At 55.7% G+C, this 24,819-nt stretch overlaps 2 protein-coding genes across 4 annotated transcripts in view; both read right to left on the reverse strand.

Annotated features, from left to right (window-relative positions):
• ARHGEF18 (Rho/Rac guanine nucleotide exchange factor 18) overlaps positions 1 to 13,499 on the reverse strand; it is a 39,703-nt gene extending 26,204 nt beyond the window's left edge. For 2 of the 3 annotated variants that reach the window (XM_055126098.1, XM_055126096.1), the window contains exon 1: positions 13,389 to 13,499. The gene's annotated coding sequence lies outside the window, so the exon portion shown is untranslated. Of the gene's footprint in view, positions 1 to 13,383 lie in introns of all 3 variants that reach the window. The other variant, XM_055126097.1, reaches the window with a different exon arrangement.
• Positions 781 to 24,819, reverse strand: part of LOC129401821 (rho guanine nucleotide exchange factor 18-like) — a 29,174-nt gene continuing 5,135 nt past the window's right edge. The window contains exons 4-9 of the mRNA XM_055124695.1: positions 23,698 to 23,755; positions 23,472 to 23,516; positions 22,817 to 22,894; positions 21,316 to 21,418; positions 21,105 to 21,189; positions 781 to 887 (exon numbers count right to left, since the gene is read on the reverse strand). Coding sequence (XP_054980670.1) covers positions 781 to 887; positions 21,105 to 21,189; positions 21,316 to 21,418; positions 22,817 to 22,894; positions 23,472 to 23,516; positions 23,698 to 23,755 — 476 coding nt within the window. The remainder of the gene's footprint in view (positions 888 to 21,104; positions 21,190 to 21,315; positions 21,419 to 22,816; positions 22,895 to 23,471; positions 23,517 to 23,697; positions 23,756 to 24,819) is intronic.

Below are 24,819 nucleotides of genomic sequence, written 5' to 3' on the forward strand. Positions count from 1 at the left end.
TTTTAAAATACCAAAATTGGGTCGAAGTGATAGTACAGTGGGAAGGATGTTTGCCTTGCACGTGGCTGACCCGGGTTCAATCCCTGGCATCCCATATGGTGCCCTGAGCCCACGAGGAGTGAGCCCTGAGCCACACCAGAAGTAAATCCTGAGCACAGAACTAGGAGTAAGCCCTGAGCATTGCCAGGTGTGGCCCCAAGGCCCCGTCCAAAAAAATAAAAATAAAAATAAAAAAGGAGGCTAGGGGCTGGAGCGGTAGCACAGCGGGTAGGGCGTTTGCCTTGCACGCGGCCGACCCGGGCTTCATTCCCAGCATCCCATATGGTCCCCTGAGCACCCCCAGGAGTGATTCCTGAGTGCAGAGCCAGGAGTAACCCCTGTGCATTGCCGGGTGTGACCCAAAACGAAAAAAAAAAAAAGGAGGCTAAAAAGATAGGACAGTGGCAAAGGCTCTCGAAGCACCCCCAAAGGGTCCCCTGACCCCACCAGGAGAGAGCCCTGAACACAACCAAAAAATTAAAAAAAAAACCAACCACTTTTTTTTCTGCAGGAGGGACCACACTCAGTAGAGCTCGGGAGACCATGAGGTCTGGGGGGGGGGGGGTGCTCCTGGCTGGCTCCCTGGGCCCGGGAGGCAGGACTGTCCTCTCCAGAAGGGTCTGAAATCGAGGCAGGACCTATGGGGCACTGAAGTCTCTCCTGGGTCCCTCCGGATACCAAGATCCTGACTCAAAGCTGGTGACAGATAAGCAGGGGCCGGGGACCCCTGAGGCAGGTGAGTCACCCCGGAGGAAGAGGGAAGGAGGTGGAGGAACATTCCGGGCGCAGGGCCAGCCGGTGGCTCTCCATCACGGCGTGGGGTCCGGACTCTTCATCCGCCAAGACTCCTGGCGGATAAGAGGCCCTTAAGCACATGGGAGGGGGGAGGGTCCCTGCTGGCCACATCTGAACCCTCTTTACTGCAAACGCCCAGAGGACGCTTTAAAATACGCTCCCCTCCGATGGCGCGCTGGAGAGCTAGTCCAGAGGTTAAGGTGATGGCCTGAGCACATGGACGACCGGAGTTTGATTCCCGGCACCCCACAGGGCCACTGAGCACTGCTGGGTGTGGACCCTCCTCCTGCAGAAAAAAAAAATGGGGGGGGGGCATAATCCCTCCACTACCATTCCCCCACCACATAAAGGGAGAGATTAAAAAAAAATGGGGGGCAGGGGCTGGAGCAATAGCACAGCGGGTAGGGCGCTTGCCTTGCACGCGGCCGACCCAGGCTGACCCAGGTTCAATTCCCAGCATCCCATATGGTCCCCTGAGCACCGCCAGGAATAATTCCTGAGTGCAGAGCCAGGAGTAACCCCTGTGCATCGCCAGGTGTGACCCAAAAAGAAAAACAAAAAAAGATGGGGGCGGGGGCTGGAGCGATAGCACAGCAGGGAGGGCATTTGCCTTTCACACGGCCGACCCAGGTTCGATCCCTGACACCCCACAGGGTCCCCCAAGCCCAGCCCGCTGTGGCTTGAAAAACGGAATTTCCTTTGAAAGGGTGCTGGGGTCTAAGAGATCGAGAAAAAAGGGCCAGCGAAAGACTGGCATAGTAGTAGGGCGGGGAGGGCACTGGCCTTGCATGTGGCTGACCCAAGTTTGATCCCTGACACTCCCCTGGGTCGCCAGAACCCACCAGGAGTGATTCCTGAGCACATAGCTAGGAGTCAGCCCTGCGCACTGCTGGGTGTGGCCCCCAAACCAAAAGAAATAAAAAGATGAAATTGAGCCCACCCAAAATTAAAACGGTAGGGGCTGGAGAGATAGCAGTAGGGCATTTGCCTTGCACGCAGCCGACCCGGGTTCAAATCCCAGCATCCCATATGGTCCCCTGAGCACAGCCAGGGGTAATTCCTGAGTGCAGAGCCAGGAGTAACCCCTGTGCATCGCCAGGTGTGACCCAAAAAGCAAAAAAAAAAAAAAAATTAAAACGGTAATTCCGCACTCCAATCTGAGTTGGGGGATTAGGGGGGTCACGTGTCCCATCCCAGGGAACATTTCCTGTGCTTCGTGGGGTCCTTGTAAGCCTTGCCCCGGTGCCATTCCCTGGGACCCAGGCAATTGGGGTCACCAGCTCAGTTTTTGGTTTGTTTGGTTTGGTTTTGGGGCCACACCTGCCAAGGCTCGGGGCTTACTCCAGGCTCTGCGGACGGGGATCATTCTGGCAGTACGCGGGGCACCATATGGGCTGTCGGGGATTGAAGCCAGGTCAGTGGCGAGCAAGGCAAGTGCCCTCTGAACTGTACTATGGCTCCAATGCCCATACTGTCTTTGAACAATTACGCTCAGCCACCCGACTGGGTAGAAATCCAAACGATGGGGCCTTTGAAACGCACAGATGTGGGACAAAGTTTGGGGCAAGATTCATGCCAGGGTCATCCCGATGCTCCTGAAATCTTCCTGCAAAACCCCACTGGGCTTGGGGGTGGGGGATGGGGGAATGGGGTACGTGTTCGTCCCAGAGCTTTATTTATTTTTGTTTTCTCAAAACTTTTCCTGTGGGGAACACGGAGCAAATGCCAGCCGACGTGGCTTTGGAAGGAGGGCAGCAGTGGGAAATCCAACCGTCCGCCCGGGCCCGGCGGGTTTGTCTTTCAGTAGATGAAAAGCATTCTTGTGACAGGCGGAAGGCAGGGCAGAGCGAGGAGGGGGCGGGGGGGGGGGGGGAGAAGAGGCAGAGAAAACCTGTTTGTGTCTGGTGGCCTTGGAGCTTGTTCAAAGGTGCTGCGTCTCTGCAGAAAGCCAAGCGGAAGGAAGGTGCTGGGGTGCTTAGACTGATAAAGACACCCCCCCACCCTGTCCCGTCCACCAGGGTTCCCAGCGGCCCCACGGGACACCTGAGGGGACCTCTGGGGCTCCTGCCAACTCCACAAGACAGCCCAGGCCATTAGCTTGGTGGCAGAGTGCTGGTTCTGCATATCTAAGGCCTGGGGTTCGAGCCCTGGTACCGCATGGTCCCCCAGCATAGCCAGGAGTAGCCCCCACCTCTCAGCACCTGTAGCCCCCAAACCCAAAAAGGAAATCTCATTAAACCAGGAGCCTTGGGCCTGGAGATGAGCTTAAGAGCTGGGGGGTTGGAGCAATAGTACAGCGGGTAGGGCGTTTGCCTTGCACGCGGCTGACCCGGGTTTGATTCCCAGCATCCCATATGGTCCTCTGAGCACCTCCAGGGGTGATTCCTGAGTGCAGAGCCAGCTGTGACCCAAAAGGGAAAAAGGAAAAAAAAAAAGAGTCGAGCTGAGGCCTTGCATGTAGCCTTGCATGCTGAGGCCCCAAGTCTAAACTCTGACGTCGCCAGAAAGGTGACCCTTGGTAGGTGGAGTGTGTGGACCCTGGACATCACCACGACAAAGAGAAGGGAAGGAGGAAGACAGAAAAATAATCATGAGGGGCTGGAGTGATAGCACAGCAGGCAGGGCGTTTGCTTTGCACGTGTCTGACCCAGGTTCGATTCCCATATGGTCCCCCGAGCACCGCCAGGAGTAACTCCTGAGTGCAGAGCCAGCAGTAACCCCTGAGCATCGCCAGGTGTGACCCAAAAGGAAAAAAAAATCATGAATATTGGGCCGCAGTGATAGAATGAGAAGTGGGTACCCGCTTACCTTGCACATGGCCCCTGGGGGGCTCAAACCCTGATATCCGGTCAAGAGTAAGCCCTGAGCTCACCGGGTGTGGCCCCCCCCATGAAAGTAAAAAACAAAACATATGCATCTTGGGTGAGGCTGGCAAGCTAGTTTCCGGTCTTTATGAATAAAGTTTTATGGGGCCACGGGCCACACCTTCACCTTAACTTCCGGGATGGGACCCGCCCCTTGCTTGCACGAGGGCCTGGGAAGGGAGCTGTGTCTGCTGTGCGCCCTTCACCGAGTCCCCCGTTTCCTCTCTGCCTCCTGCCCGGAACATCTGCTAATACCTGGTCTAGCGTGTCTAATCGGTTTGTTCTGGCCCGATGGGCCTATCCCAACCCTGCGAAGGCGCCCAGCAGGCCTCGCGTGGCCTGGGCAGCCCGCAGCGTTAATCCCTGGCATGCAGGGCTCAGAGGCAGCGACAGAGAATTAATGGGGCAAAGTCATTATCCAAGTCCAAGCTCTGAAACAGCCGGCGCCAGAGGCAAACAGGATGCTTCGGGGCATCTCTGGAGCCCCCAAATTCTAGGAAGGCCAGCTCCAGCCGCTGGCCCTCCCTGACATCCTCCCCTTCTTGGGGGGAGATTCCAGACCCTGGTGAAGATATTCACTGATCTTCCTCTTTGAACCATATACTACCCCTGCCCCCCAAAAAATGTTGTTTTTTTTTTTCCCCTGGAGAAGGGGCTGTTAAAAGGCAAAAGGGAGGGCTGGAGCAATAGCACAGCGGGTAGGGCATTTGCCTTGCATGAGGCTGACCCGGGTTTGATTCCCAGCATCCCATAGGGTCCCCTGAGCACCGCCAGGTGTAATTCCTGAGTGCAGAGCCAGAAGTAACCTCTGTGCACTGCCAGGTGTGACCCAAAAAGGAAAAAAAAAAAAGCAAAGGGGAGATGGCGTTGGTCAGGTTGTAATACCAGACATCTAATTTGTACTGCAAAAATAAATGGGACTCAGGGCTGGAGAGATAGCACAGCGGGTAGGGCGTTTGCCTTGCACGCGGCCGACCCGGGTTCAAATCCCAGCATCCCATATGGTCCCCTGAGCACAGCCAGGGGTAATTCCTGAGTGCAAGAGCCAGGAGTAACCCCTGTGCATCGCCAAGTGTGACCCAAAAAGAAAAAAAAAAAAAGGGACTCGGGAACTCGGGGGCTGGAGCAATAGCACAGCGGGTAGGGCATCTGCCTTGCATGCGGCCAACCCGTGTTCAATTCCCAGCACCCCATAGGGTCCCCCGAGCACCGCCAGGACTAATTCCTGAGTGCAGAGCCAGGAGTAACCCCTGAGCATCGCCGAGCATGACCCAAAAAAGCAAAAAAAAAAGTAAATGGGACTCCCCAAGGATTCCAATTAGGTCACAGCCCCCCCACCCCCGTTTCTGAGGCGAAAGCATGCTCACTCTTCGTGCCAATCTCCTCCTGCAGACCAACGCATAGGCACCCACCCTCCACGGTGCTGGGACATTGTTGGGGGCTCCTGCCACCCCTTCATGAGTTGGCAAGCAAGTTTCTCACAAAGCAAAAACAGAAGAGGAAAACACCAAACTGGAGAAGCGGCACCGTGGGGAAGGGCTCTAGACTTGCACACAGCCGAGTGGGGTGCAATCCCCAACATTTTGTCCACTAGGAGTGACCCCGGAGCACAGAGCCAGGAGTCAGTCCTGAGCATTGCTGAGTGTGGACCAAAACAGGAAGGAAGGAGGGAAGGAAGAGTAAACAGGAAGCATAAGAATAAGGAAATAGGTGCCGGAGACCAAGGCCACGTGACTTAGCAGGGAGTCCATGTAAATGAAAGGTCCAGAAAAAACAAGTCTGGGGGTGAGGGAAATGTGAACCCAAAAAAACAAAAGCAGGGGGCTGGAGCAATAGCACAGCTGGAAGGGCATCTGCCTTGCACGCAGCCAACCCGGGTTCGATTCCCAGCATCCCATATGGTCCCCTGAGCACCGCCAGGAGTAATTCCTGAGTGCAGAGCCAGGAGTAACCCCTGTGCATGGCCGGGTGTGACCCAAAAAGCGAGGAAAAAAAAAAAGCAAAAAAAAAAATGGACACATGACGGGCAAAGCTCTCTGTGTACAGATAACCCCCTGGGGCAGGTGATTTTTTAGGAGGGAGGTCCTCACCCGGCCATGTTCAGGGTCTATTGGGGGTCCTGGAGATTGAACCCGGGTTGGCTGCCTGCAAGGTAAACACCCAGTGGTGTTAGACTTTTAAGAGTAGAGAAAAAGGTATGTGGGGCTGGAGCGATAGCACAGCGGGGAGGGCATTTGCTTGGCACATGGCCGACCCAGGTTCAATTCCCAGTATCCCACATGGTCCCCCGAGCACCGCCAGGAGTAATTCCTGAGTGCATGAGCCAGGAGTAACCCCTGTGCATCGCCGGGTGTGACCCAAAATCAAAACCAAAAACAAAAACAAAAGGTATGTGAGGGTCAGATCTCAATTTCAGGGGTTTCTTTCTGCCTCCCCGTGTGTGGGGGCCACACCCAGTTGTGCTCAGGGACTCAGTGCTCAGGAGCTCACGTTGGGGTGGGGCTCGAACCCCATATCATTGCAGACTGAGGAGGCCCGGGCCTGGTGGGGCTCTCCGCAGCCCTTGGGGAAGCTGCACTCTCGCCCTTACCTCTGGATCATCACTCCTGGAATGTTCCAGAAGAGGAAGAGATGTAAGAGGAAGTTTTTGGCTACTTGGGAAGTGAGGTGGAGCCGGTGACAGCTGTGAGTGTGTGTGTGTGTGTGTGTGTGTGTGTGTGTGTGTGTGCGCGCGCGCGCGCGCGCGCGCGTGTGTTTAGGGGCCACACCAGCAGTGCTCAGGGCTGCCTCCTGATGAGGCTCAGGGGATCCTGTGTGGTGCTGGGGACCACCAAACCCGGGTCAGATGAGTGCCAGGAGCGCATCTTACTCCCGTCCTCTCTCTCTTTGGCACCCTCAACTTCATTCCTTTGGACTGTGGGATTATTTACCTGGCTGGAGATGAACCACAGTTTTTTGGGGTCCTGGGGATTGAACCCAGAGGGGTTTTGTTTTGTTTTGTTAATACTACACTTGGGGCTGGAGCGATAGCACAGCGGTTGGGCGTTCACCTTTCACGCGGCCAACCTGTGTTCAATTCCTCCGCCCCTCTTGGAGAGCCCAGCAAGCTACCGAGAATATGGAGCCCACGCGGCAGACCCTGGCAAGCTACACGTGCGTATTGGATATGCCAAAAACAGTAACAATAAGTCTCTCAATGAGAGACATTACTGGTGCCCGCTTGAACAAATCAATGAGCAACGGGATGACAGTGACAGTGACAGTGATACTACACTTGATCTTAACCAAAGCTATAGCACAGTAGGGCATTTGCCTTGCATGCGGCTGACCCGGGTTCGTTTCCTTCGTCCCTCTCAGAGAGCCCGGCAAGCGACCCAGGGTATCCCGCCTGCAAGGCAGAGCCTGGCAAGCTACCTGTGGTCTATCCGATATACCAAAAACAGTAACAACAAGTCTCACAATGGAGACGTTACTGGTGCCTGCTCGAGCAAATCGATGAACAACGGGACGACAGTGCTACAGTGCGAATGTTTTTTTGACTTCACTCAGCAGTGCTCAGGGCTTACTCCTGGTTCTGTGCTCAGGGATCACAAATGGCAGGGCTTGGTGGACCCTGTGTGTTTCCACGGATCAAACCCAGGTTGGCTGGGGCCGGAGCAATAGTCTAGTGGGGAGGGCCTTTGCCTCGCACACAACTGACCTGGGTTATGGGGCTGGAGTGATAGCACAGCAGGTAGGGCGTTTGCCTTGCACACGGCCGACCCGGGCTAGATTCCCAGCATCCCATATGGTCTCCTGAGCACCGCCAGGTGTAATTCCTGAGTGCAGAGCCAGGAGTAACCCCTGTGCATCACTGAGTATGACTGAAAAGGCAGAAAAAAAAAAAACCAACCCAGGTTTGATTCCGGCATCCCATAGGGTCCCCTGGGCACTGCCGGGAGTGATTCCTGGGTGCAGAGCCAGAAGGAACCCCTGAGCCACACCAGGCGCGTCCCCCAGATGGAAATAAAACAAAACAAACAAATAACCCTGGACCGGCCTGAGCCAGGCACGCACTCGCCCTGCTCTCGATCTAGCAGCCAGGCCAGGTTCCCTGTGCATTGTCCCGCCGAGGGCCTTCTGGACTGGTGCCCCTCTGGGTTAACAGGAGCCGCGCTGTGGGAACAGGGAACAGGGCCGTGTCCAGTCGTGGCACTGCCCTGCTGGACTCCGGGCGTCCCCGCCAGACTGTTTTCCATAGCAGCGGGAGCATCCTTCATCCTGGTGGGCTGCTGAGGCCCTGAGCCCTGGAGGGGCAGAGGGGGAAGCAGGGAGATGGGGGTGCAGCAGCAAATCACAGGCCTTGCAGGAAAAAACGTCAATCCGAGAAGGGGCCAGGGAGATGCATGCTGCAAGCCCAGATTCCATTCCCAGCACCGCCAGGAGTGACCTGGGTTTGAGCTCTGAGCCAGGGGAACCGCCAAGCACTACTGGATGTTGTTCTCCCACCCCCCCCCAAAAAAAAAATACACACATGAGGGGGGGGGCTAGGGCAACAGTACAGCAGGTAGGGCATTTGCCTTGCACGCAGCCAACCCAGGTCCCAGGTTCGATTCCCAGCATCCCATATGGTCCCCGGAGCACTGCCAGGAGTAATTCCTGCATGCAAGGGAATTCCTGGTGGTGCTCAGGGAACTGTAAGGGGGCAGGGTCAAACCAGGGACACTCACCTGCAAAGTAGGGCTCTGCCCTCTGACTCCCTCCTTCTCTCCCACCCCCTCACCTTCCCTCTCCCCCTCTCCCTCCCCCCTCCTCTCCTTCTCTCATCCCTCCCTCCCTCTCTCCACCCTCCTCTCTCCAGATCTCTCTCCCTCTCTCCTTCTCTCTCTAGATCTTTCTCCCTCCCTCCCCTCTATCTCTCCCTCTCTCCTCACTCAGTGTCTCTCCCTCCCTCTCTCCCCTCCTTCCCTTTTCCCCTGTTCTCCCTCCCTCCCCCCTCTTTCCCTTTCTCCCTCCCTCCCTCCCCTCTTTCCCTCTCTCTCCAGATCTCCTTCCCTCCCTCTCCTCCTTCTTCTCCCCCACTTTATTATGTTTCCAAATTCCATCTCACCCTGCCCATGAAGCAGTAGATCCCCAAACAGAGCTGCCCATGTTCGCAGGCAGGATTCCGCGGAATCCCCCTCCCCCCCCTCCCTCCCCCCTCAACACACAGGCTAGTTTGGATCAGCTGAGGGCTGGAGCATGGGCCTGACTTGCACACTTCTCTGTTCGACCCCCAACACGGGCATGGCCTGAGCACCATGGGGGTGTTGCCTGAGCAGCTCACAGTACTGCTGGGCGTCCCCCCACCCCCACCCCTGGCCAAAAAAAAAAAAAGAAAAAAATGAGAACTAGCACAGCAGGGAGGGTGTCTGGCCATATGGTCCCCTATGATCACTCTGCTCAGGAGTGATCCCCTGAGCAAAGAGCCAAGAGCAGGCCAGGAGTGGCCCCAAACTTAAATAAAAACCTAAAAAGAAGTTTTGTTTTGTTTTGTTTTGTTTTTTACAAAAGAGAAAACAGGGCCAGAACAACAATACAGCGGGGATGGCATTTGCCTGGCATACAGCCCACCTAGGTTCAGTCCTCAGCACCCCACTTGGTCCCTCACGCCCTGCCAGAGTCATCGGTAAGCCCAGAGTCGGGGATGAGCCCTAAGCATCTTCAGGTGTGGCCCAAATAAGTCAATGAATTAAATTAAAAATTTTAAACACACATAAAAGGTAGGACTGGAGCCATAGCACAGCGGGTAGGGCATTTGCCTTGCATGCAGTCGATGCGGGTTCGATTCCTTCATCCCTCTCAGAAAGCCCAGCAAGCTACCAAGAGTATCCTGCCCACACGACAGAGCCTGGCAAGCTCCTGGTGGCGTATTTGATATGCCAAAAACAGTAACGACAAGTCTCACAATGGAGACGTTACTGGTGCCCGCTGGAGCAAATCAATGAACAGTGCTACAGTGCTACATAAAAGGTTACACTTCTGTAGAGGATACAGTATTACTTAGGGAAAACTTGACAGTATTAAGTTATTCTAGTAGGTTGCAGGGTGGTGGGGGGAGGTGTGTGTGTGTGTGTGCGTGTGTGTGTGTGTGTGTGTGTGTGTGTTTCTGAAGGCCAAAGAAAGGCTGAAATGGGGTACCAGCCAAGGACCCTGAGTTGATACCCAACTGAATTAGAACAACCAAATGTGGGGGGGGGGAATGTGGACTCTGGGGGGCGCCCTAGGCTGGGACCTCTGGGAGGGCCTTCTTCGAGTCAGTCTACCCCTTCCCCCTCCCGGGAACCACATTCCTCCACCAAAACATTCCTCGGGCGGCTCCAGGGCCTGGCTGGAGTCGGGCCGGGCCGTGCACCTGGAGAGCTTCTGAAAACAGAACAGCCACCAGCCTTCCTGGCGAGAGCTGCAGCCAGGCAGGGCCAGGACGCCAAGGTAGGTGGCTGCAAAGGAGGGTTGGCTGGGGATGGTTGGTTGTGTTTTTTTTTTAATGATCTGACTGGCGGGGTTGGGGGGGGGGGGACGAGAGAGAGGGAGAGGGAGAGAGAGGTGAGCTGGAAAGGCTGGAAATCGTGGATGGAATTTGAAGAAACAGCAAAGCGACGGGAGGGAGCAAGGCGTCAAGGAGACCTTGCTTAAGTCAGGCCCAGAAAAATGCCAAACATGTGGGAGGTAAACACGGCCGGGAAGGCACAGCTGGTGTGGGGACATGGGTACCAACCAGCCCTCGTGAGCCAGAGGGCAGGGCTGAGGAGGGACAAGAAGGAAAATAACAGCACAGCTTATGCTAGAGAAAACATCGGAGCTGGGGAACCACCACTAGCAAAGTAGGGGAGCATTTTTGAGTCAAGTGCCATGGGGGATACGTGGGCCAGTGAGATGGTGCAGTGGGTAGCGCACTCGCCTTGCACGCGGCTGACCCCAGTTCGATTCCCCAACATCATATATGGTCCTCAAGTGCATCCCCAGGGGGTGAGCCCTGATCTCAGAGCCTGGAGTTAAGCACGGAGCACCCCCCCAAAAAAAAAAAAAACTGAAACAAGAAAGGGAAGAAGAATGAAAAGTTTAGCTGGAGCAACAGCAAAGTGGGGAGGGCATTTGCCTTGCACACGGCCGACCCGGGTTTGATTCCCAGCATCCCAAATGGTCCCCAAGTACCACCAGGAGTAATTCCTGAGTGCATGAGCAAGGAGTAACCCCTGTGCATGGCCGGGTGTGACCCAAAAAGCAAAAAAATAAAAAAAAAGAATGAAAAGTTTACTTTCCCCTTATTTGTTTGTAGCCCATTCCCGGATGACATCTGCTAGACTCAAACTCAAAGTGAACTTCATTCATTAATATGAAACTGAGGGGCTGGAGTGATAGCACAGCGGGTAGGGCATTTGCCTTGCCACGATCAACCCAGGTTCGATTCCCAGCATCCCATGTGGTCCCCGAGCACTGCCAGGAATAATTCCTGAGTGCATGAGCCAGGAGTAACCCCTGTGCATCACTGAGTGTGACAAAAAAAAAAAAGAAAGAAAAGAAAGAAAGAAAGAAAGAAAGAAAGAAAGAAAGAAAGAAAGAAAGAAAGAAAGAAAGAAAGAAAGAAAGAAAGAAAGAAAGAAAGAAATTGAGGGGCTGGGGAGGCCACCCCCCACCCGGGGAGGGAGGGTGTTTGCCTTGAACGCAGCCAACCTAGGTTCAAATCAAATCCCCAGCCCTGCACAGGGTCCTCTGAGCCCCACCAGGAGTGACTGATCCTGGAACACAGAGCCAGGAGTCAGTCCCGAGCACGGCCAGGTATGGGCCCCCCCACACCCCTCAAGAATGAGATTTATTCCGTCTGCGGGTTGCTTGTGCCCTTCCCATGACCATCACCTCTCCCAAGGGCTTGCCCCACAGCTACGGCAAAGGAGTTCGAGAACTTGGACCCAGGTCAGACAACAAGCACCACGCTCGGAACCTGGGGCCAGGGCCATGCCCAAGGCCTGCGACGCAAACCTGCAACGCAGCCTGACTTGCCTGAGCTCTCCCCAGCGCGTCCCTCCTGCCACCAGAGAAACCCACATTCCCCTTTCCCAGACGGAGACGTTCTGAGGTGACCCGCCCATCAGCGGCAAGAACTGAACCGACCCGACAGGACGGGGGATCAAAAAACCAAGCGAGGGCTAGAGTGATAGCACAGTGGGTAGGGCATTTGCCTTGCACGCAGCCAACTCAGGTTCGACTCCCAGCATCCCATAGGGTCCCCTGAGCACCGCCAGGACTAATTCCTGAGTGCATGAGCCAGGAGTAAGCTCTGTGCATCGCCGGGTATGATCCAAGAAAAAAGAAAAAAAAACCCAACTGACCCAATAGGAATCAAGAACCCAGATGGCCGATGGCTGTTCTGTTTGTTTTGGGGGTGGTCACACCCACCAGTGATGCTCAGGGCTGACTCCTGGCTCTGACCTCAGGGCTCACTCCTGGCGGGGCTGGGGGAGGAGGGAGGAGCTAGGGGATGTCAAGAATCCAGGTCAGCCCCATGCAAGGCAAGTGCCCTCCTCGCTGTACTATCTCTCCCGGCCCCCAGATGGCAATTTAGACACACAACCCGAGTGTGCTGTGTGCTGGACGCTTCTCCATACGGCGCCAGGTTAATCATTCACCCACATACCTGCGACCTCATCCCCAAATCGCCCTTGGCCCTGGGGGTTGGTCCAGACTGTTTCCAGGAGAAGAGATCAACACAAACACAAACATACACACACACACGCACGCACACAAACACCACACATGCTCCTGGCAATGGGTCGGCCTCCCCCCACCACACACACACACTCCAAAAGGAAGGAAGCAAAGGTGGTGGGGGGGAGAAGGATGTGTGTTTCTTCACAGCAGGGGACAAAGGACAAGAACAGCGGGGAAAAGGCACTTGCGTTGCACCAGGTTCGATCCTTGGCACCCAGAGCCCCGCCAGGACCGATCCCTGAGCGCCGCAGTCAGGAGTGAGCCCGGAGCACTGCTGGCTGTGAACCCCCCCAAAAGAGTAGTCTCCGCTCGTGCACACACCCCTTACGCCCCTGCCTGGCCATCTCCTGTCCCCTCCCACCTCCACGCAGCAACAGGTAAGAGTGAGGGGGAGGGGAAAGAAAGTTAGCAGAACCCGTGCAAAAACTCGGGCGCTCGGATTCCTGCAAAGCTGCACCTTCTCGTCACCCTCCTTCCTCTAACGCCACCAAGTGCAGCGACCAACTGGCAAGACCCAAAGCGCACACGCAACTTGGCGGGACCTTCTGGGTCCCGGGCCCAGCTTTACGGGGCTCAGGGAGACTTTGTAACTCTTTGGAGTCCCGGGACTGGAGATCTGGTGGTCTGGGGCGGGGAGGGCTGTCGCCCCTTCCCACCAGGCCGGCCCCAGCCGCTCGGGACCCTGGAGCCCCGCGACCTTTCTGGGCTCCAGAACTTAGGAGGGGTCGCACTGGGCCCCCCACACAAAGGAGGACTATGGGCTCACAGGGATCCCCGGGCAGCGGCTGCCCCTCCACCGAGCCCCCCGCGCTGAAGGGGGCGGCGGGCACCCATGCACAGCCGCGCCAGCCTGGAGACGTCCAGGCAACCTCGGGGGGTCCCGCGCCCGACGGCTCCCGACGGCTCCCCGTCCCACTCCTGCGTCCCGTTCTTCGCGGGCCCGCCCTGCCTTGCTCACCTCACCTCGGCTCGGTGCCCGGCGCTGCCCGCCCGCGCCTCGGATCGTCCCAGCCTCTGCCGTCCAGCCTCCCCAGATGCAACAGCCGCCAGCGGAGCCGAGCCGGAAGCGGGAAGGCGCGCGTGCGTGTGCGCGCGTGCGCGGTCCCGCCCAGGGGCGGTTCACGGAGGGGCGTGAACCCGGAAGGGGGCGGGGTCTCGCGGACTAGTTTGTTTGGGGAGCCAAGGTCGGGGCTTGAGGGTGAACCCAGAGTCGCACGCGGCATCCGCGCGGTCTAGTGGGAGGACTCGCGTTCTGAAGCTGGGGAGGGGAAATTGCGCAGAGATTGTGGGGTTTTTTTGTTCTGGGGGTCACAACCAGCGGTGCTTAGGGGATCACTCCTAGTGGGTTCGAGGGACCCTATGGGGTGCCGGGGACCGACCCCTGGTTGGCCACGTTCAACGCAAGCGCCCTTCCCGCTGTACTCTCCGTCCACCCCCTGTGAGTGCTTCTTAAGGGATTGAGAGGTGGGTTCCTTTTTATTTTTCCTGGAGGGAGCAATTCACGGGAGCCAGCCTGGGAACCTCTAAGAGGGAGTCACCGGGTTTGGTGGGATTAGCAGGTGTCTGGTGGGTGATGAGCAAAACTGAGGTTTCTGTTTCTAGGGCAGACCTGTGGGTATCTTGGGATGCCTGGATAGTGGTTATCAGTGGGTGCTTGCGGGGTCTGGAATCCTAGGTGAGAAATGTGAGGGGAGAGAGAACAGAAATGGGAAAAAAAATAGGTCTGTTTTCTACAAAGATTACTCAGTCCCCCTCGCTTGGATGGTTCTAGACTCCCCGAGAGATAGCATCAAGCACTTCCGAACACATACCAGACACTCAGACAGGTGCCATCAGATAGCCAAGCCATGTTTCACGTACCAGAAAATAGGTGAGATACCTCACCCCAAAATTAACACTCATAATCTGAAAAACCAGCTGGGAGAGGGCTCAGAGGGCTGGGCTGGAGTTAGAAGCACTGAGGGGAGGCCAGGATTTGGAGACACTGCATAGCTTTCCCCTCTGTACCCCAGTACCGTCAGGGATGGCCCCCAAATCAAAACAACAAAACAGTATCGACAACACGCAAAATACCCCCAAAGCACAGACACTTTCTCCCAAGAACTATTAGAAATAATAGAGGCTGGAGTGATAGGACAGAATGAAGGGTGTTCGCCTTGCACACACCTGAGCCCGGTTTGATGCCCAACACCCCATAGGATCTATCTCCCAAGCTCTGCAGGGAGTGATTCCTGGATGCAGATCTAAGAGTTAACCCTGAACACAGACATGTGTGGCCCCCAAACAAAACTGAAACAAGAAATCCCAATGCAAACAGCCTTTCAAGCCGCAAAACTCTCCATGGGACCTTTCAGTTGTTTTCTTTTTTCTTTTTTGGCCACACTTAGAGATGGCCCCTTGCTCAGGCATTACTCTTGGCTCTGGGCTCAGGAGTTAGCCCTGGCGGTGCTCAGGCGACCCTATCCGATGCCAGGGATTAAACCTGGATTGGCCATGTACTAGGCAAGTACCCTACCTACTGTATTATCGCTCTAGCCTGCTTTTTTTTTTTTGGTCTTTAGGTCACACCCCACAATGCATAGGGGTTACTCCTGGCTTTGCACTCAGGAATTACCCCTGGTGGTGCTCAGGGAACCATATGGGATGCTGGGAATCAAACCAGGGTTGGCCACGTGCAAGGCGAATGCCCTACCCACTGTGCTATCGCTCCAGCCCCTCGAGCCTCTGTTTTATTTTCATTTGGGGGCCACACCCCAGGTGCTCAGTAGTTACTCCTGGCTCTGTGCTCTCAGTTTGGTGCCCGGGATCGGGGTGCATTCAGGGGAATGCAGCCCAATGCAGTCCTTTCCGGAGGGAGGCGATTCTGCCATCCACCCTAACCTTTTGTCTTTCTTTTGTCACCTCCCACTTTTACGCATTTGTGAGTCGTTCTCACGGAGGTGGGGGGGCTGGGGGGTGGAGTAGTATCCTACTAAGAGCTAAGGAGACCAGGGCATGGGTTGGGGAGGGCTTTCTCAAGCTCACCCCAATGTCAACTTCTAGAAGCTGTTCTGTGAGTTGGAAGATGTTGGAAACCCCCCACCAGCCTCTACCCACTGAATGCCAAGACACTCCAAATTTTGTTTTGTTTGGGGGCCACACCCATCAATGCTCAGGGCTTACTCCTGGCTCTGACCCTCAGAAATTACTCCTAGTGGTGCTTGGGGGAACCATATGGGATGTCGGGGATCGAACCCAGCTGCATGCAAGACAAGCGCCCTCCCCAATGTACTAGCTCTCCAGCCCCAAGACACCCCAAATCTTGATAAGCCAAAATGCCTGCAGGCATGGATATATATGGGGGAGGGAGGGGACAAAAATGCTGAGGTGTTAAGGACCACTGAAGGTAGACACTGTCATTTGGGGTCTGTCGCCAGTGGCTTCCTGAACATGGTAGTAAAAAAGGGTGAGTAAGACTTAGGTAGCAGAGCAAGTTCCGGGAGCACCTGGGGATTTCAGAGGGGCTGAGTAGTGGGAGAGAAGAATGGAGGAGGCCAGGTCCATCAAGGGCCTTGCTTGGTGGAGACTGGAACGGAACAGTCTATTAATTAATTAATTAATTAATTTTGCTTTTTGGGTCACACCGGGCAATGCACAGGGGTTACTCCTGGCTCTGCACTCAGGAATTACTCCTGGTGGTGCTCGGGGGACCCTGTGGGAAGCTGGGAATCGAACCCGGGTCGGCCGCGTGCAAGGCAAATGCCCTACCCGCTGTGCTATCATCGCTCCAGCCCCTGGAACTGAACAGCCTAGATGGACGCCATCAGCGGGGCTGGTCTTGGGGAAAATCTTGGTGTTTCTCTCCAAACCCGTGTGGGCTAATTGCAGAGTGAAGTGACTCATGCTGTTTGCTTGAACCTCCCTTACATTTGTGAGCTTCCTCTAGGACACAGAGACACCTGGTTTTGCAGACAGACCTTGTCAGGGGTGTGACTCCTGGGCCTACACTTCCGGTGGGGGAGCTTGAGCATGGAGGGCATTTGCCTCGCACGCGGCTGACATGGGTTTGATCCCTGGCATCCCATAGGGTCCCCCAAGCGCTGCTAGGAGTAATTCCTGAGTGCAGAGCCTGGAGCAACCCCTGAGCATCTCCGGGTGTAACCCAAAAAGCAAAAAAAAAAAAAAAAAAAAAAAAACCAAAAACACTTCCGGTGGGAGAGAGACTAGGTTATCCTGTTTATTTATTTTGTTTTGTTTTGGGGGACAACACCCAGCTATGCTGAGGGTTTACTCCTGGCTCTGCACTCAGGGATCACTCCTGGTGGGCTCTGAGGTGCCAGGGATCGAACCTGGGTCTGCTGCGTGCACTGCTGTACTACTTTTCCCACCCTTCTGTCTGTCACTGTCATCCTGTTGTTCATCCATTTACTCAAGTGGGCACTAGTAATGTCTCTATTGTGAGACTTGTTGCTACTGTTTTTGGCATATCGAATATGCCACGGATAGCTTGCCAGGCTCTGCCGTGCAGTCAGGATACTCTCAGTAGCTTGCTTGGTTCTCTGAGAGGGGCAGAGGAATCGAACCCGGTTTGGCCCCGTCCCACCCTTCTACTTCTTTTTCGGTTTTGGGCCACATCTAGCAATGTTCAGGGCTTCCTCCTGGCTCTGTGCTCAGGGATTACTCCTGGTGGAGTTTAGGGGACCCTCTGGGTGTCAGGGATGAAACCCAGATCAACTGCATGCAAGGCAAGTGCTCTCCAGGCCCCTGAAAAACCTTCTTTTGTTTTGTCACACCCAGTAGTGCTCAGGGCTTCTTCCTGGCTCTGCACTCTGGGATCATTCCTGGCAAGGCATGGGAGACCCTCTGGGGTGGACAGGGATGGAACCCTGGTCGGCTATGTGCAAGGCAAGCGCTCTCCCCACTGCACTGTCCTATCACTCCAGCACCCCCCAAAGCCTTTTTTTGGAGGGGAAGGGTCATACCCAGCAATGTACAGGGGTTACTCCTGGCTCAGGCACTCAGGAATGACTCCTAGCGGTGCTTGGGGGACACTATGGGATGCTGGGAATCAAACCCAGGTCGGCCGTGTGCAAGGCAAATGCCCTACCTGCTGTGCCTTCGCTCCAGCGCCCCCCCCCACATACCTTGCCAAAGCCTTTTAAGATAACAACGGATGATGATGTCAATGGTAGGGACCCAGGGATCTCAGGCATCGTGCTAAGTGCTACCCTCATCCTCTCCTTGATCTACTCAAACCTCCCTTTAGCTCAAGAGTTGACCTGAAAACAAATGACACCCCTGTAGATTCCATTCTTCCTCAGAGGAGGCCACTCGATGGGGTGACTCACTTCCCAAGAGCAGAGAAGGAATAAATAGTCACCGGCCCCGGGTCCTTGAAGCAGGTGACAAGGGTCACTTTTTAATTTTTTTGATGTGAGAGGCCACACCCAGCGATGTGCAAGGCTTCCTCCTGGCTCTGTGCTCAGGGATCACTCCTGGAGGTGCTCCAGGACCCTGGGGAATGCTGGGGAACGCTGGGGATCGGACCCGGGTTGACCATGTGCAAGAGAAACTGTACTATTGCTCCAGCCCCTGTTTATTTAGTTGTTGTTTATTTTGCTTTTTGGGTCACACCCAGCAATGCTCAGGGGTTACTCCTGGCTCTGCACTCAGGAATTACTCCTGGCGGTACTCAGGAGACCATATGGGATGCTGGGGATCGAACCCGGGTTGGCTACGTGCAAGGCAAACGCCTTGCCTGTTCTGCTATCACTCCGGCCCCCTTAGTTATTTTTTTTAAGGGGGACACACCAGTGCTCAGGGGTCTATGTGGCTGGGGGAATAGAGTCCACAACTGCTGTGGGCAAAGCGCTGTCACCCCATGAGGGTCCCCCCAGACCCACCTATTGCCCGGAAGGACTGATGGCACAGTGGGGAGAGCACTCACCTTGCCCGTGGCTGATTCGGGTTTAATCCCCGGTACCCCATAGGATCTCCAGAGCACTGCCAAGAGTGATTTTTAAGTGCAAAGCCTGAGTAACCTCTGAACATCACTGGATGTGCAACCCCCTCCCCCCGAAAATAAAAAGAAAAAGGTGGGGCTGGAGCGATAGCACAGTGGGTAGGGCATTTGCCTTGCACGCAGCCAACCGGGGTTCGATTCCCAGCATCCCATAAGGTCCCCTGAGCACTGCCAGGGGTAATTCTTGAGTGCAGAGCCAGGAGTGACCCCTGTGCGTCACCGGGTGTGATCCAAAAAGCAAAAAAAAAAGAAAAGAAAAGAAAAAGGAAGCCCCAGAGAACAACCAAGGCAGACTTGGAATGGAAAAGCTGGGATGTGGAATTCAGCTGGAGCCTGAAGCGCCTGAGATTTCCCAAAGTGTGGGGGATGAGGGTGGAGGGGGTGAGAGGTGCACAGCAGGAAGCCTGACCCAGATTCGATCCTTGGGACCCCATAGGGTCTCCCAAGCCGGCCAGGAGAGAGTCGTGAGCACAGCACCAGGAGGAATCCCTGAACACTGCTGGGTGTGGCCCCCAAATAAAACAGATAAACAAACCCAGAGCAGGCAGCGGCTGGGGCGAGGTCTAGCTCTGGGGCCAGGGCATGTGCTAAGCATAAGGGCGCCCTAGGGTTGGCCCCCAGCAGGTTAGGGGTGATCTTTGAGCACTGAGCTGGAGTGACCCCCAGTGTCCCATATGGTTCCCCAAGCACTGACAGGAGTAGTTTCTGAGTGCAGAGCCAGGAGTAACCCCTGAGCATTGCTGGGTGTGACCCAGAAAAACAAAATAAATATATAAGATGTTTTTTTTTTTTTTTTTTTTTTTTGCTTTTTGGGTCACACCTGGCGATGCACAGGGGTTACTCCTGGCTCTGCACTCAGGAATTACCCCTGGCTGTGCTCAGGGGACCATATGGGATGCTGGGATTTGAACCCGGGTCGGCCGCGTGCAAGGCAAACGCCCTACCCGCTGTGCTATCTCTCCAGCCCAAATATATAAGATGTTTTAAAAAAAGAAAAAGAAAAGAAAAAACTTTATTCTCCCTGTAACTCTTCCTCTGGCTGTGGGGGGAAGGGGTCCCCTCAGGGGGCATTTGGGCAGGGCATTTGGGCATCTGGAGGCATTTCTTTCAGTTACAATTCAGGGAAATGGTGAGTGGGAGAGAGGCTGCCCCCCATCCAAGGAGCATCCAGAGAGCCAGGCCCCCTCCCCAAGATCTGTCACAGACCAAGTAGACCTTTGTCCTGTGGTGAGGAGGACAAAGGTCTCTTTTGTTATGGTGATAAGGTGATTTTGGGGAAGCCCCCAATTTCGAAAGGGGCTCCTTGTCAGGGTTGGTAAAACCTGGGAATTACTGTATTTCGAGCTCAGTTCCCCCTTCCCCACATTTTTTTTTTTTTTTGTCTTCTGGCATCATACCCAGCCATGCACAGGGGTTACTCCTGGCTCTACACTCAGGAATAACTCCTGGCGGTGCTCTGGGGACCATATGGCATGCTGGGAATCGAACCTGGGTCAGCCACATGCAAGGCAAATGCCCTACCCGCTGTGCTATGGCTCCAGCCCCACCATTTCTTGATCATTTGTCTCCTTTGGGTCCCTCTGTGGCTGGGCTCTCCCAGGCGATGCCAGTGCAAATGTGCCCGGCCGTGGAGCCACCTTGCTGCCCCCGCCCTCTTCAACTTTCCTTCCATCCCAGGGAGCTCTGGGGGGACAGTGTCTGATCCCACAGTCCCCCACAATCCCCCCAAAGTGGCCTTATTTGGGAAAGGTGTGTTTCCAGGTGTGTGCTGAGTCCAGATGAGTCCAGATGAGGTGCCGGGAGTCTGATGCAAAGGGGGTAAACTGAGACCAAGATTTGAACACGGGGACTAGAGTGATAGTACAGTGGCTAGGGTGTTTGCCCTGCATGCGACTGACTTCTGACTTCTAGCCCCAGCACCCGCTAAGGTCCCCTGAGCCTGAGAACCCCTGAGCACACCCGGGTGTGGTCCCAAAAGCACAAAACAAACCAACACCAACAACAAATATATGTGGCTGACAGCAAGGTGCAGAGAAGCTAGCATTCTACACCCCCATGAGGAAATAGCCAGATGTCAGGAGAGATCCCTTGTTTCAGCACCTCCAGAGAGTCCTACCCTGCCCTGCCAACAGCTACACCTCAGACATCTCCAGATCCCCTCCAGGCCCCCTTCCAGATCTCCTCCAGATCCCCTCCAGATCCCCCAGGTCCCCTCCAGATCCCCGTCCAGATTCCCTCCAAATTCCCTCCAGATCCCCCTCCAGATCTCCCTCCAGATCCCCCTCCAGATCTCCTCCAGATCCCCTCCAGATCCCCAGATCCCCTCCAGATCCCCCTCCAGATTCCCTCCAAATTTCCTTCAGATCCCCTCCAGATCCCCTCCATATCTACCTGCTGATTTACCTCCAGATCCCCCTGTAGACCCCCCTCCAGCCAGTACCTCTAGAACCCCCAAGAAGCGCCATTTCTAGGAGTTCGGCTGCCTCTGGATTGCAATTTTCCATTCACAGAGATGCCCCCCACCCTGCTGCCCCCTCCAACCCAAACTGTGCAAACTGAGGTGTGCCAGCAAGGGGGGTGGGCATGGGGAGGGAGATGACAGCTAGTGAGGCTGCAATGTGGAGGAGATGAAAGGCGAAGTGTGGGCTCCCAGAGGGTCCGAGTGGACCCTGACCTACCGGTGCTCGGGGAGGACTGGCTGACACTTTCTCTCCTCTCCCTGATGTCCTGGCCCTTGTCCTTGGGCACGCCCGGGCTCTTCCCCTGGAGAGGGAGCACCGAGATGGACCTTGGCATGCCGGGTGCTGCAGCGCCCTGCACCCCCTTCTCCCCCCGCCACCCGTCTTCAATCACAGGGCTCCCGGGTCAGGGCCCACCCCGCACACTGACCTTCTCCTTCTGCCTGGTGACTCGGCTGCGGAGGCAGCTCAGCCTGCGTTTCACCCCGACTCCCCGGGGGATCCTCTCGGCCTTGCCAGCGCCATCCTCTGTCCTAAAGGATAAGGGTAGATGAGAAGAAGGGCCCGTTTGGAGCCAGCCCTGCTGGAGGCACCCACACCCCATCTTCCCATGGGTCCTCATCCTGCTTCCCCTCTTCTCTGGTCCCTAACTACCTCCTGCCCCCACAACACACACACACTCACACACATATACACACATGCACACACACATATACAGACATAATACACACATGCACACACAATACACACACATGCAGGTGCACATGCACACACACATGCATGCACGCACACACACATGCATGCACACACACACACATTCAATCATTGGGCAGTTTTCAGAATTCCAGAAAGACAGTGGGGATGAACCTGGTCTAATCCGCAGTGGTCAGAAGCCGCCTCCCTGGTTCTGTCCAGTCCTGGCCTCTCCCCTGCCTCATCTCAGCAGCCCTTCACCCCCCTTTCATCCTTCCAGTGACTCCCAAACAGGCTCTCCCCTGCCTCTGCCCGCTGGCGCCTATTAGATTTCTCCGGGAAGGCCACCTCATGGAATAAAGGAGCAACCAGGTATGGTTCGTGTGTGCCCCCTGCTCCCAGGCTGTCATCTGTGACCCGGGAGCTACTTCTCCAGATGTTCCCACCCCCTTTGGAATAAAAGTTGAGGGGCTGGGATGATAGTACATCAGGGAGGGCGCTTGCTTTGCACGTGCCCAGCCTGGGTTCCATCCCCAGCATCCCGTAGGGTGCCCTGTGCCTGCTAGGAGTGATTCCTGAGTGCAGAGCCAGGAGTCAGCCCCGAGAATGCTAGGTGTGGCCCCAAAATCAAAACCCAGAAAAACAAAACCTTTTTTTTTTCTCCTTGATTTTGGGCCACACCCAGCAATGCTCGTAGGGTTACTCCTGGCTCTGCACTCAGGAATTACTACTGGCGGTGCTGGGGGACACCATATGGGATGCTGGGAATCGAACGTGGGTCGGCCTCGTGCAAGGCAAACGTCCTACCCGCTGTATTATCGTTCCAGCCCCAAAACAAAACCATTTTTTGGTTGGTTTGTTTGAGGAAAGCCAGCCTCCTTCCTCGCCAAGGCCTCCTGGTCTCCACAGAAATTGCTCACCTTCCTTCCACCCAGGCCACCAGGACCCCTTTCCCTAGGCCATGCGGCTCCCTCCGAAGGCACCGCTTTCTTTCCCCATCTCATCACCATAGTTTGGCGAACTCCTACTCATCCATCAGAACCCAGCTCCAGCTATCACCTCCTTCAGAAAGTCTTCCTCTGTCCTCATACCGTAAATGAGGAGACCCCCCCTCTCCTGTTACCCCAGTGGTGGCCCTGGTGGTCCCAGTCAGAGGAAGGGGGGCACAGGCTCAGGGCCAGGCACAGAAGGTCATTGGTACAGTGTGTTGGCCCGTGCGCATGGCTCTGAGGACTTACTCGGACAGGAACTCAAACCAGGTGAGGTTGGAGTGGGTCCCTCCAGGACTGGCTGACAAGTGGGCCCTCTGCCGGACGCTGCAGGAGCAGAGGGGATGGACACTGGGGTCAGCTGCTTGCCCCTGCCTGGCCCCCATCTTCCACATCCCTCTGTCTTCTGCACACCCGCCCTACCCCTGCCTACTGCACACTCGAACCCGCACCTGCCTCTCATACCCACCCCACCCCTGCCCCTCACCTGCCCCTCACCCACCCTATGCCCACCCCTCACCTGCCCCACACCCGCCCCATCCCTGCCAGCTGCCCGCCCACACCTGCCTCTGTCTCTCTCTCTTTTTTTTTTTCTTTTTGGGTCACACCTGGCGATGCACAGGGGTTACTCCTGGCTCTGCACTCAGGAATCACTCCTGGCAGAGCTCAGGGGATCATATGGGATGCTGGGAATCGAACCCGGGTCAGCGGCATGCAAGGCAAATGCTCTCCCCACTGTGCTATCACTCCAGCGTCTCAGACCCGCCCCACAACTGCCCCCCAGCTGTCCCACCCCCGTCCTTACACCTGTTCATGCCTGCCCCCATGCCTGTCCCACCTGTGTCCCCAGCCCCATCCCCTCCCCCACCCCGCCATTCCTCCCGTGCCATCATCCCCTTCATACCCGTGGAACTGTCGCAGTTCTTGCAGTACCTGCTGGACCATCAGCCTGGGTGCGAGATAAAGCAGCCTCAGCGTCCCCCCCACCCCACTGTCAGCTCCCCCGACACACGCGGCAGTGACTGACCCCGGGTGGGCCCCAGTCACATCCTCCTAGAAATGCAGGCCAGGATCCTCCTGAGGGCTTTGGGGGGGGTCCCTCCCTGTGGGGTGCAGGCGCAGACACTCACACATGGTCGGGCTCCACGTGGTCCTTCTCCACACATTCCAGCAGCGGGGGCTCCAGACCTGAACACAGCCCACCCCAGCGGAACACAGCAGTGAAGTTACTCTGGGCTGCACCCCCAACCCCCCTCCACCTGAGCCTGGGGCGGGGAACCCTGCAGAGTCGTGTCCACTTGCTCTTCTGGGGGAGAGAGACAGCGAGTGCCAAAGTCCCCAGGCCCTCAATGAACCCCCAAGGAGATGTGCTGAAAGCCTCATTCATTTTGGGGGTGTTGCAGGAAGATAAGGGGACCTGGAAGATAAGGGTGCTGGGGGGACCCTATGGTGTATCAGGGATTGAACCCAGGTCGGCCATGTTCAAGGTAAGTGCCCTCCCCCTTGTATTATAGCTCCAGCTCCATCAATTTCCTTTTTTCTATATAAAAAAAAAATCTATAGGGGATGGAGTGATAGCACAGTGGGTAGGGCGTTTGCCTTGTATGCGGCCCACCTGGGTTCGATTCCCAGCATCCCATATGGCCCCCTGAGCATGCACAGGAGTAATTCCTGAGTGCAGAGCCAGGAGTAACCCCTGTGCATCGCCAGGTGTGACCCAAAAAGCAAAAACAAACAAAAAAACAAAAGACTATATATTCAATTTTTGGTTTGGGGTTCCCACCTGGCGATGCTCAGGAGTTACTCCTGACTCTGCACTCAGGAATCACTCCTGGCAGTGCTTATGGGACCCTATGAGGTACCAGGGATCTAACCTGGCTTGGTCATGTGCAAGGCTAGCACTCTCCCTACTATGCTATCACTCCGGGCTCACCAAATTCCTTCTCGATGCTTCACTTAAGCCACTTGGGGAACCTCCAATCAAGAGCAGGGCCTCCCGAATAGTGATGAGGAGATCCTGGGACCCCTCCCACCTCGGCAGTGCTTGGGGACCTCTAGAGCTGCACCCAGAAGTGCTTTGGGGGAACCATGCCAGGCCGGGAATGGAACCCAGGATGGTGCCAGCAAGGCAAGCACTTGAACTCCGACGGCATCTCTTCCGCCACCTCTCACTTATCTCATCCTTCATCTAGAAATGAGGGATGAGGTGTAAACAGGTGGGACTGACCCTAGAAAGATCCTTACTCAGAGAC

The sequence above is a fragment of the Sorex araneus genome, chromosome 2 (genome assembly GCF_027595985.1).
Source record: "Sorex araneus isolate mSorAra2 chromosome 2, mSorAra2.pri, whole genome shotgun sequence".
In the NCBI taxonomy this organism is placed as follows: Eukaryota; Metazoa; Chordata; class Mammalia; order Eulipotyphla; family Soricidae; genus Sorex; species Sorex araneus.